This window comes from Chaetodon auriga, chromosome 16 (assembly GCF_051107435.1).
Source record: "Chaetodon auriga isolate fChaAug3 chromosome 16, fChaAug3.hap1, whole genome shotgun sequence".
Lineage (NCBI taxonomy): Eukaryota > Metazoa > Chordata > Actinopteri > Chaetodontiformes > Chaetodontidae > Chaetodon > Chaetodon auriga.
Window position 1 is genome coordinate 1,187,680 of NC_135089.1, and position 13,154 is coordinate 1,200,833.

Consider the following 13,154-nt stretch of genomic DNA (forward strand, 5'->3'; position numbering starts at 1 on the left):
ATTCAGCGATCTGATTTTAAGGCACAAATTAAGAGGACAAAAATAAAATGTTAGTTGGTGACAGCACCGTGTACGTTCTCCCATGAAATAGACGAATTTTTACATCACTGAGGTTAAATGACAGTGAGTCAAATTACATCTACACTGACATCTAGTGGCATCTCCACGTACTGCACTGCTTTATTTTTGACGCTCAAACTTTCATCCACATTAAGTCATTATGTTCATAATTTACCCCTCATGGTCACAATCTGCATCATATTTTATGATGCGGAAAAGCAAGAAATGCTTGAATTACACCTGGTCATGTTTAAAAAACACCTCACATCATTTTAGAATATGATAAAGGTTGTAGATGCAGGAGATAACTTTGAAGTACTCGTCTTTCTCTTCATGTTAGCGTGCCTGTACTGTTTGTTCTATAATCTCTGGTTGAATTTCCCGGTCAATTCTGATGACTTAATATTTTCAAATGCATTGCCAACGCAACTAACAATGATGCATAAATGCAAGATGGAACCAAAAGACACATAAAACTTAATTTAACAATCATCTTTATTGCAAGGTCCGGCACTGCAGCAATATAAAACCATATGGACAAACCAATTCTCAAATTCATTGTTGAGTTTACACATTCTAAATATACAAGGAGAAAGACCAACAGAAAGGAGGCATAGCGTTCCATATTAAACAGTCAGACAGTCCTTATTGAAGACCGCTTTAGTCCACCTCCTCAATGGTGGGCCCCTGGGAGCTGGCTCGTGCCTGCTCTCTACAGCTACCAGCAGGCATTCCTCCCTGATACACCTTGCTGATGATGGGGTTACACACTTTCTCCAGCTCTTTCTGCTGGTGTTGGTACTCCTCTTTATCAGCCAGCTGGTTGTTCTCCAGCCAGCTGATGGTCTCATCACACTTCTCAATCACCTTCTTCTTGTCCTCCTCACTAATCTTGCCTTTCAGGTTCTCATCCTGCACACTACTCTTCACACTGAAGGCGTAGGACTCCAGCAAGTTCTTGGCGGCGATTATGTCCCTCTGAAGATCGTCCTCAGCTTTGTATCTGTCGGCGTCCTGCACCATCCTCTCGATCTCTTCTTTGCTCAGACGGCCCTTATCGTTGGTGATGGTGATCTTGTTCTCTTTGCCGGTGCTTTTGTCCACTGCAGACACGTTCAAAATGCCGTTGGCGTCCACGTCGAAGGTGACCTCGATCTGCGGGACCCCTCGTGGAGCAGGTGGGATTCCTGTCAGCTCAAACTTGCCCAGCAGGTTGTTGTCCTTGGTCATGGCTCGCTCCCCTTCGTACACCTGGATGAGGACCCCCGGCTGGTTGTCAGAGTAGGTGCTGAAGGTCTGGGTTTGTTTAGTGGGGATGGTGGTGTTGCGTTTAATCAGAGATGTCATGACTCCGCCGGCTGTCTCGATGCCCAGTGACAGCGGCGCCACATCCAGCAGCAGCAGATCCTGAACATTGCCAGAGGTATCACCTGCCAGAATGGCGGCCTGGACGGCGGCGCCATAAGCCACCGCCTCATCTGGGTTGATGCTCTTGTTCAGCTCCCTGCCGTTGAAGAAATCCTGAAGGAGTTTCTGGATTTTGGGGATGCGTGTGGAGCCACCCACCAGGACAATGTCGTGGATCTGTGCTTTGTCCATTTTGGCGTCCTTCAGGGCTTTCTCCACAGGCTCCAGCGTTCCCCTGAACAGGTCGGAGCACAGCTCCTCAAAGCGGGCCCTGGTGACGGAGGTGTAGAAGTCGATGCCCTCAAACAGAGAGTCAATCTCGATGCTGGCCTGGGAGCTGGACGACAGGGTTCTCTTGGCCCTCTCGCAAGCTGTGCGCAGCCTCCTCAAGGCTCTCTTGTTCTGGCTGATGTCCTTCTTGTGTTTCCTCTTGAATTCCTCCACAAAGTGGTTGACCATGCGGTTGTCAAAGTCTTCTCCGCCCAGGTGAGTGTCTCCGGCTGTGGCTTTGACCTCAAAGATACCGTCTTCAATGCTGAGGACCGACACATCGAAGGTGCCTCCGCCCAGGTCAAAGATCAGGACATTGCGTTCTCCCGACTTGCCTTTGTCCAGACCATAAGCGATGGCGGCTGCCGTCGGCTCATTGATGATCCTCATGACGTTTAGTCCTGCGATGACGCCTGCATCTTTTGTCGCCTGTCGCTGAGAGTCGTTGAAGTAAGCCGGGACCGTGACGACTGCGTTGGACACTGTCTGGCCCAGGTAGGCCTCAGCGATCTCCTTCATCTTCACCAGGACCATGGAGGAAATCTCCTCGGGGTAGAAGGTTTTGTCCTCCCCTTTGTATTCCACCTGGATTTTGGGCTTCCCTCCATCTCCAACCACCTTGAAGGGCCAGTGCTTCATGTCAGCCTGCACCGTTGGATCATCCAACTTTCTTCCAATCAGCCTCTTGGCATCAAACACCGTGTTGCTGGGGTTCAAAGCCACCTGGTTCTTGGCCGCATCCCCAATCAGCCTCTCTGTGTCGGTGAACGCCACGTAGCTGGGGGTTGTCCTGTTGCCCTGGTCGTTGGCGATGATTTCGACTTTTCCATGCTGGAAAACACCCACACAGGAGTAGGTGGTGCCCAGGTCGATGCCGATCGCTACACCTTTAGCTGCAGACATTTTGGTTGCTTTGTGTCCTAAAGATGCAGAAACAAAATTATAAAGTAAAACAGATGCGTAAATACCTCCAACAACTATTACTGCTTGCACAAGAATTACTGTGGAGTCAGTGTAAGAAAACATAATCACCTTACTTTAATACATAAATGACATCATTGGCTTCACATTTAAGCATTCACTTTAAAATTCTCCTGTACGTTTATGGGGCACTGCATGGTTTGGATCCCCACTATGTTTCCGCTAAACGGGCTTTTAGTTACTGTGGACCTGCCCTCTGGAACGCTTTGCATGATGAGCTGCAATCTTTAAAAACTGTAACTTCATTTAAAGCTAAGTGTAAAATCTTTTTTTCTCAGGCACGTGAACAGTGTTATTTTATGATCTGGTGAAATCTAAAACTGTATTAGCAATGCACGTGTCATCAGCTGTGTCTATTTGTCTCTGTCTCATTGTTAAACATCTGGGACAATTGAATGCCGAAATTTGAAGAAGATGTTAATGATTTTGCATAATTACTTGAACTATTTAAAATTACTTTGCCAGGACTGACGACCACTGCAGCCTAAAATTGACAGTTATTCAGATGGAGTCTGGTGCAGTGTGTCGTCAACACGTTGTAGCTGTAGCTCAGATATTAAAACGTGTTTTCACATAATTTGCACATTTGAACGTTATGTAAAAACAACGGATATTTTATTACAGAGCTGCTCTTTAAAACCAGTGTCTTTAATTTAAACTCTAGAAAACTACAACACTGTACATTAATGTCTACGTCCAACGCATCTAAAATGGACAGTTTTTCTAAAGGAGTTTGGAGAGACATTCTTTCATGCCCACAGCGATGATTAATCCAAGGACGGATGTTTCTTTCATTCGCACATAAATTTAAGGACATGTCAGTTTAAAGCAAAACTCAATGTATTAAACAGCCGTTGAGTCAAAGTAACTACTTAAATTTAACCGAAGAAGCGTACTTACAATCGTTATAAGATGAGAGTAGAGAGAAGAAGAAGAAGATGAAGCCTCTCCGCTGTTATGTCGTTCCTCTGGTCAGTTGTATTGTAGTCTCAGTAATGCTGACTTTACCCTCCACCATTATTTTATACTTTCTTCGCTGTCTTCTGGTTGTTTCTCGATGTTGCCTGAGTACGTCGTCCAATCACAGAGCTCAGCGCGAGTACTCGGCGTGATGACGTAAACGGAAGCGCGTTCTCAGAAGCTTCTATAAAGTTCTGGTATGACTGAGAAGGCGCTCGATGTGTCTGCGCGCTTAAAAACAATAAAACACAATGAATTTAAAATCCTAGTCTAACTACAGCGAATCTCAGCGAGCAAGCAGAGACAGACTGGACAGAAAAGACACATTACTTCAATGCCGACATTTCGAGAACACGTTAATTATTACTTCTAATTCGCAAATGTGTATATAGATATATATCTTTTTTTCACAAAATGCACAACATACAGAACTGCTCAGACACGACAAAAAAAAGGCAGAATGTGGGCATGTAGGTATATAAAATATAAAATAAAAATAAATAACAGTGGGCATATTTACCATTCTGCCTTCTCCCTTTCAGTCGCCCACAACAGAACAAGGCAGTATCCAGATGACAACATAGAAAGGCCACAAGGAGCTTATTAGATAGTGAGCACTTATAACAGTCACAGGGACAGGCTAAGCTGATCTGGAGACAAGGAAGATGGCAGCATGGGCCCAATATGCTGCAAGTAAGGGTCCCAGACCTTATAGAAAACATCTATTTTGGAGTGAAGCATGCATGTGATGTATTTACTAGGAATACAGTCCATAATAATGTTGTGCCATGATTTTTTTGTTGGGCCAGCATTCTTGATCCACAAGAACAGAATGTACTTTCTAGCAGCAAAGTCAGTATATTGAAGAGTCCCCTGTGATTGCTGTCAGTAATCTGACCGTCCGGGAGACCAAGTATAAGGCACATAGGGTCCATCCGTATTGAGACACCAAAGATAGCAGACAGTTCATTCACAATACTACATCAATACCTTTGTAACTTCGCACATGACCAGAGGCAGTGAACATTACCGGTCTCAGAATTACATTTCCAGCAAAGCGGGGAAGTATTAGCATCCATTTTGTTGTTGACAACAGATGTTATATGCGTACAATGTACAGTTCTACACTGTGTGGACTTGGTGCGGTTACACACAGAAATGTTCATAGCCTGAGACCAGACTTCCTGCCAGTCTGCATCATCTATAGCAATGCCTAAATCTTTCTCCCAAGCTTGCTTGGTGGTTTGAGAGTTAAGAGGAGAATTGGAGTTCAGGGCTTTATGAAAAACAGTAATGCATTTCTTACTAATCTGTAGAGACAGGGCCTTTTCCACACACGAAGAGGTGTTAGTCATTAATGTGGTGTCTTTAAGTATGCAATTTCTAATTTGTAGATATCTGTAGAAGTCACCTTGATTAGATAAGCCAAATTGCCGTTGTAACTACTGAAAGGATAGTAAAATCTGGCCTTTAAATAGATCACCTAATTTCTTTAGCCTTGGTTGTCCCATACTGGTTGTCAGGTATATTTAACAAAAAGGAAATAAGCAGGAGATTAATCAGGGCCGAATAAATCTGCTTATGTGGCAAGAAGTGAGCTCTTGGCCCTTTTTTGGGGCCCCCGTGCTCCCCAGCCTTAGTTTGGTAATAAATCAACACAGATTTATTTAACGCCTGATGCAAGCATAAAATCCATTTAAATATTTAAAGTATGAAAATTGGGTTCACAGTGTCATTCCTTATGCTCCCAGCAGATGACACTAAAGGACGAGATTTTCAAATCCTACAAGAAAAACATTTAAAGAAGTGGGCCTGGACCAGAGGACCAGACCCACATCAAGAACGCCGGCTGACATCTGACCATGTAGCCTGGACTCAGACCCTCTGAGCACCGCGGCTGACTCCTCTAAGCCTTTATGAATTCGCCTTCGCACATCTTTCCTTGATTTCAGGATGATTTCCATTCAGATAAAGAAAACATTAAGAAACAGACAGGATGTAACTAGAGGAACTCCTGGTCACCTGACAGCCCCTCCCACCTACTCACCTGCTCAACCTTTCCACATCAACCTCCTACCTGTGGTCGACCTGGTTCTACCTGCCTGACCTGCCTGTTTGACCTCCTTCCTCATAATTTGGATGCTTTGGGAAAGCACACAATAATCTTTGGTTTATTACTAAGCCCAGGGACTGTACGAGTACAATGAAGAAGTTTGAAATGAGCTCCACCTTCACCTTTTTTGAATGCAGGGCTTTCACTTAGTATTTCTACAGTGCTGTGTTTGTATTTTCATTTCAAAGATCTGAGTACTTCTTCCAACACTGCTGACTGGTCACATTCACATTCACTACGAAAAAATAACTAGCTGTAAATAAGTAACCCCCCCCCCCCCCCCCCCCCCCAGAGGTTTTGTTTTATTGCTTTACAACATGACATCCAGCTTTTCTGAAGAGCAGGTTATCAGGTCACAGGCTCAGCTATAAAACATCTAATTATGTCACCGACGTCAATCTTTGGACCTTGAGATGAACAAAGGAAATGACCCCATAAACATAATACGAACACTAATGACAATGATGTAAAAACATTAGCTACAACAGAGAAATCAAGAGGAGGATTTTCAGACGTCCTTCACTGAAGTTATAGTTACACACTGCTGCGGTTTTCTGCCTCAACTTCGTTTCAACAGAGAGTCCTTCCTCATTCATATCTCACCTGATCCTCTGACACCACAGCTGTGAGCACAGAAGACCATAGGAAATCACTTCAGCAGGTCGTCTCCAGCGTTCAGAGGATCACTGGGATACAGAGGGTCACTGGGATACAGAGGGTCACTGGGATACAGAGGGTCACTGGGATACAGAGGGTCACTGGGATACAGAGGATCACTGGGATACAGAGGATCACTGGGATACAGAGGGTCACTGGAGTACAGAGGATCACTGGAGTACAGAGGATCACTGCACTGTAAACCCGAATAAGTTAGCAGAACTCAAAAAAAGTGAGGCAATCAGTTGCCACATTTTTTTTGAGTTCATAAACTCAAACATTTGAGTATATCAGAGCTTAAATATTTGGAGTTGATATTAGATATACTTTTAATTTACTCATAAATTGAATTACTGATTAGGCCAACTCAAAAATTGTCAGTACATGGTACTCAAATAATTCATTCATCTTTCTCATTGCAATAACTAAAGATAACTTAATAATTTCAAGCATGAAAACTCAGGATTTCATGTTCAACGAACTTAACATTTATTAGCTTTATCTTTCAATCTTGCGATTACACATGACTCAAAAACATTGACTTGCTTAAAGTCAAAATCATTTACCCTCACACTTAAAATATTTGTGGCAACTGATTGCCTTAAACATATTAAGTACTCTTAACTTAAAAGTAGTGGTGGAAAATATTCAAAATCAGTAAAAACAAAATGTCAGTGTCAACACTTAGCATATCGGTTAAACAACAATAAAATGTAAATTACATCAACAACTTTGTGCCATTATGCTAAACACCAGTTGAATACTGTAGAGCAGCAACTTGAACATCAACAGTTGAACAATAGTCACCACAGACCATGACATATTCTTGTTGTCTACTTTGCTCTAACAGGGTAAGCCCTTAGAATCCACATGTAACATGAGGTCATTGTTGTCAAGTACTCTTGACTTAAAAGTAGTAGTGAAAAACATTCAAAATCAGGAAACTGTTCATACAACATTACCCTTTGAGTTTTGAAAAAATATTTACCCACACCTGTGCTTTGTAGCATAAAATGAAACATAAATATTTGAAAGAAACAATTACAAAGGCACAATTTGGGCAATCTGGTTGTAAACTTGCAGTGCAGCAATGTAAACAATTTTCAAAATCATAAGGCACAGTGTGTAGCCTTCCTTTGGCTATCTGGTTTAAATCTAGTAACTTCAGGACGCACTGTGTAGTTCTAGAAAAGACATTCAAATTCAAAAGCAAAATTCACAATATCCCAACATCCCATCCTCGGGGGATGATAAAGTCTCTGTAACACTGTTTGCCACTGGGTAGGCAATTACTTTAAATCAGTAAAACAGCCTGAAACTTTGAGGCCAGATTCTTTCCCCAAACTACACCTTGTAAAAACAAAATGTCAGTGTAAACGCATATCGGTTCAACAACAATAAAGTGTAAATTACATTAACAACTTTGTGCCATTTGGCTAAAAAAACAGTTGAATACTGTAGAGCAGCAACTTGAACATCAACAGTTGAACAATAGTCACCATGGACCATGACATATTCTTGTTGTGGACTATGATCTAACAGGGTGAGCCCTCAGAACCCACAACTCCTTTTCAGATCTATAGTTACACATGTAACATGAGGTCATTTTTGAGAGTCTGTAGCTTTGGTGACAATTTAGAGTTATCCAGACCAAGCAGGATTTTCTGTGTGAACTCAAATGTGTTGGTCAGTCCCTTCGGATAGGAGAGATGTAGAGCATAAATCAGGCCAAACATTACCAGAAAGGCATCAGCAAGCCTGGGGAGGTCGACCACGACATCACCCTCTAGGATGACGGAGATTTTCTCTGGGTGGTAGTGAACTGGGCTTGTGGCATCGTCACTCACGGTTGTAAGGAGGACCACTGACGCATCCCCCAGGTCTGGCTCATCCATATCATCCTGAAAAAATGAAAAGGCCAATAAAATATTAAAAACCAAAGAAAAAATATAATATAAAGAACAGAGGTTGACTGAAAGAGCTGTGAAAAAAAATCTGAAAAAAATATTTATCTCATACATTTTTAGAGCAGTTGTTTTGAGTGGACAAAATGTCCTTAAGGGTCTCAAAGGATGGATTTTGAAAGAGGGTTAAGGTTTCTAAACATCTTGCCAAATGTTTGCAGTTGAACACTGGCCCATTTACAGAAATGTTAATGTGTGTTTTCCTTATACATAAGTAAATGAAATGAAAATATGAATAGGTTAATTTCAGTGGTGGAAAAAGTACTGAAAATCTGTACTCATGTACAAGTACTATTACATTGCTAAAATATTACTCAATTACAAGTAAAACTACTGGTGTTAGAAAAATACTCAAGTAAAAGTACAAAGTATTCATCAAAAAAAGTACTCAGAGTATTAGTTACTTTTAACCGGTGATGTGACGTCACCTCTCCAGACTAAGATCTACATTTTGTGTCTTTTACTTTACTAATTGTCAACAACTAACAATCAATTAATCATTAATAATTGATCAGGTATAAAACAAGTGTTTTTTCCTTAATTCTGATTGGTTGGGTCTCTTTTTTTTCTCATTTCAAGTCTTTATTTCTTTACTCAGCAAATGTCTCCGGCAGACAAAAAACAAAATTAGATGAGGTGCAGTTGTTGCCACGACTATTTATTAAATATCCATGAATACATTTTTAACTGGTTAAATTCTTAACATAAAATCAACTAAAAATCAATCATTAATGTCCTTTGTTTTGTTTCGTTTTTTTGTCCATATCTCCTGGTTTTCATCGGCTTGTTTGCTGTCAAATCAGCTTATTGGCGACGCAGCTAAAATCTCTGGATATTAATTAAAATTGTACTCTGTACTCAACTATGATTTTAAAAGTAACTAAGTAGATTACATGGCATAATGAATACTTAAGTACAAGTAAAAGTACAGAATTGAAAACCTACTCATAAAAGTACAAGTACCCAAAAAAACTACTTACGGCACATTTGCTAGGACCCAGTATACAGCACAAAGTTTGTAAACTTTACGTGATGTGCCGAGAGGGTTAGCTATTTCCAGATCGTCAATATATAGCTGGAGTGCTAGGTGTAGATCTTCTGTTGAGAGCAATTCATTCTCCTGGAAATGAGAGCCATCACGATATGACACATAACAACCAGGCTCAGCATTTGGTTCTCTGATCTTGCTCAGAATATCTGTGTTTTTAAACAGCTCCTGAAGCATTTGAAGGATTGGTACATACATGATGGTATGACCAGGTGCTTCTAAATGGTACTCTACTGGCATTACCAATGGATAGTTGTGCTCTATAAATGTCTTTCTTTGCTTGTAAGAGGACAACTCTGCACCTTTGCAAGTAGCACTAAATACAACATTGGAGTCCATGACAGCACTGACAATGTCATTGAGTGTGGAATCTGTAATGTTGTGACCATGTCTCTGCAATATATCATTAATGGCATCCGTGATCAAGGGCTGAGATAAAGAGAAGATCTGATTCAAGTTGTCAACTATTTCTTGTGTAGCTGTGTTCGACACATGAAGGATAGCCTGCATCTTTAGAAATAAAGAAGCCACATTAAGTTTGAGCTGATTTTTCAGTTTCGAAGTATCACACTGCTCATCATCCTGCATTTGCGTGCTCTGAACTGGACGCTCTTCATCCGAATCAGTAGTGACATTAGAGCTGGTAGCATGTTGATTCTGAGTATGCTCAAAGACAATGTCACTAGAAAAGTCTGATGCAAGACTACCTTGGTGCACTCTACTTTTATGGGAGTTAAATGAAGAGTATACATTTGTGCTATAGTCACAACCTCTGTATGGGCATACCACTGTCTCATGCTTTTTTAAGTGTGATCTTATGTGACTGAGGAGTACAGACTCTGAAAATGGTTGCTCAGATGTGCATAAAGGACACTTAAAAGTCACAAGTTCCTGATTTTCATTTGCACTGCTGTTTTGTTTTTGAGTATGATATCTTGACAGGTGAGTACTCAGTGCACTAAGTGTCTGAAATGTGCACATGCAATCATCATGGAGGCATGGGAGTGGGCTAATTTTTGAAAAGTGGCTGTGCTGCAATCTACAGTGTTTAAATAGATATGTTCTAGTGGTAAAAAAAGCTGAACATAACTTACAGTGCCAAGTCATGTTCGTTGCAGCAACCTGAAAAAACACACAAAAAATATTATTTTACAGGGCACCAGTTATGAAGTTTAAACCTCCATCAGAGCTATCAAAGTACAACAAAACACACCAACATTGCTTAAAACAATATTATATGTGTTAGCCTGTTAGACTATTCAATCTGCAACATTTTACACACACACACACACACACACACACACACACACACACACACACACACACAGAGCCTGACAGTTGAACCTGAATTTGCCAACAAAAAGTATTACCTATCTGTGCTAACCACAAAGAAGAAAAAAACAATTTTATCTAACCAGATAATTTAACTTTAAGCTAGACACAACATGTGGTGCTACAGTTAGCTTTCTGCTTTCACACACTGACGCAGCTTCAACACAGATTAAGAGTTGAAGCTGCTGCACCCCTCCCGCCACACACACACACACACACAGCCTGGCAGTTGAACCTGAATTTGCCCACAGGGCAAAAAAGATATCACCTATCTGTGCAGTGAACCAAAATCACTCATTTGAACTGCAGAAAATTGGGCTGGTAGCATTCATAAATTCTAATCTTAGTAAACACAAAGAAAAAAACAATTTTATTTAACCAGCTAATTTAACACATGGTGCTAGAGTTAGCTTCCTGCTTCCACACACTGACGCATCAACACAGATTAAGAGTTTTAATTTTGAGCAGTCACTGCATGTTTGGTATCACCAGTTTTTACAACTACATAACATTCACCGTGCAACACAGCTAACATTAATTGGCGAGATGACTTTGCATGTTAGCTTGCTGCTAACCTAACGGTTACCAATTTTACATGGCTGACGTGACTCAGTCCGTTTAAAAACACGTTGAACCGCCTGAAACAAACATTCAAACGAGATTTATGTCGACTACTTACATTTAACCCAATGGCGCAGCGCGGACTACTAATGTTGTCTCCTTCGGTTAGTTGGTCCGTTGATCCCGCCGTTCTCTGCCAGTCCGCCTCGCGGTCTTCTTCTTCTTTTGTTTCTTGGCAGTTTCGACGCTCCAAGGCGTATTACTGCCCTCCACAGGTTAGTCCGTGAGTCACAGTCTTATCTCATATTCTCCCATACAGTCTTGTATCACACAGGAACAGTAAAATTGCTGTCTCAGTCTGTTGATGATTGTTATGGAAGCCAAATAGCGTTATAATAGAAAATGGAACTAATCCCAAATCTGTTAATGTTTTAAAAAGGTCTCTCAGCACAATAGACTACATTCAAGCAAAATATGTTTCACTGTCTCAGGGTGTCCACACTCACATAGCCCAGTACTGTTTCCCAATTATATAAAAAATCATTGTTTAATCCACAGTGCCCCAATCTTAATCTGCACATTTTTACAGAATCTTTTCGGTTTCCTTGACAATAAATTACTTTTTTAATTTTGGGGTGAAAAGAGAAATAGTGTCTTCCCTTGCTTTCTTTTTCGCATTGTCTCTGCCATGCATTCTCCATTCTTTAATTTTCGTTCTCATTTCAACTCTTTCCATAGGAAGAAGGTGTGCATGTGTAACCTACACAGTACAAATCTATCTGATGCAATGGATTTATTCTTAATTGATTCTTGGTTTGATTTATTCATGTTTAATAGATACTTTTTTATATAAGTAACTACGAGTTAATTATTTTAAGTAGGTTACACAAATCTGCAAAAAGTTCATATTAATCAAAAATTACAAGTTAAATAAACTGAAAAGACAGATAATGCTACTGGCAATCAACATTTATAAGTAGAACTTTTAAGAAAATTTTAAGTTAACAAGACTTATACCAATTAATTATTTTGAGCATTCAGATTTACAGTGTCTTAAGTTGTATGTAAACTATGTTTTTAAGTTAATCTTACTTAATATAGCCATAGTTCAATTTAATCAAAACATATTAGTTCAAATTACTCAAAATGGAACAACATGTTAAATGAACTTGACATAATTAAGTTATTAGAACTTTTTTAAAAACTTTGAGTATGCATAACTTAATTTATTTAAGTACTTTGAACATTTGGGTTTACAGTGTGGGATACAGAGAGCCTTATTTACCGGTTTTATGGTCCCAAAGCTGCAAACCTAATCTTGTTGTGCATTATCAATGAAGATGTTCTGTTCTGAGATGCAGACGTGCTAATTGAACGTGAACTTCCAGCCTGTTAGACTGAGGAGTCTCTGCTGAAGACGAGCTGCTTCCAGAGCAGGTTTGGCCTTATTGACTAAAGAATAAGATTCCTTTTAAAGACCTTCAGTTTTTCAGAACCAAACGGCGTGGATGGCAGCACATCTTCACTCTGGGTTTATGGTTTCATCACCTGTTTGAACTTGCTGAAATTAAATGAAGCATATTCGGATTTGCCCTCGTCAGCAGAGGAATCTGCTCACTGCAAACCGCAGTGAACTGCAGCACCAGAGAGCAAACAGTTACATCACCGTCGAGGTTCACAGGTGTCACGTCACGTCCAGGCACCTGCTCAGTAACCTCACCTGCACTTCAACCCGTCATCAAAGGGAGGCCGTGGGCCACAGTCTGCATTGGGAGCTTCCTTTGGCTATTTCTGTAAAGGA

At 40.7% G+C, this 13,154-nt stretch overlaps 1 protein-coding gene and 1 long non-coding RNA gene across 2 annotated transcripts; both read right to left on the reverse strand.

Annotated features, from left to right (window-relative positions):
• Window positions 1–539: 539 nt before the first annotated feature.
• Window positions 540–3,773, reverse strand: LOC143334527 (heat shock 70 kDa protein 1). The gene is made up of 2 exons (XM_076753351.1): window positions 3,619–3,773; window positions 540–2,657 (listed from the first exon to the last, which is right to left on the reverse strand). The coding sequence occupies exon 2, from the start codon at window positions 2,638–2,640 to the stop codon at window positions 721–723; it is 1,920 nt and encodes a 639-aa protein (XP_076609466.1). The 5' UTR covers window positions 2,641–2,657; window positions 3,619–3,773; the 3' UTR covers window positions 540–720.
• A 3,653-nt stretch (window positions 3,774–7,426) lies between these two features.
• Window positions 7,427–11,525, reverse strand: LOC143334576 (uncharacterized). Its single transcript, XR_013078341.1, has 3 exons — window positions 11,472–11,525; window positions 10,555–10,582; window positions 7,427–8,349 (listed from the first exon to the last, which is right to left on the reverse strand). It is a non-coding gene; the product is annotated as an uncharacterized LOC143334576 (long non-coding RNA).
• Between the last annotated feature and the right edge of the window lie 1,629 nt (window positions 11,526–13,154).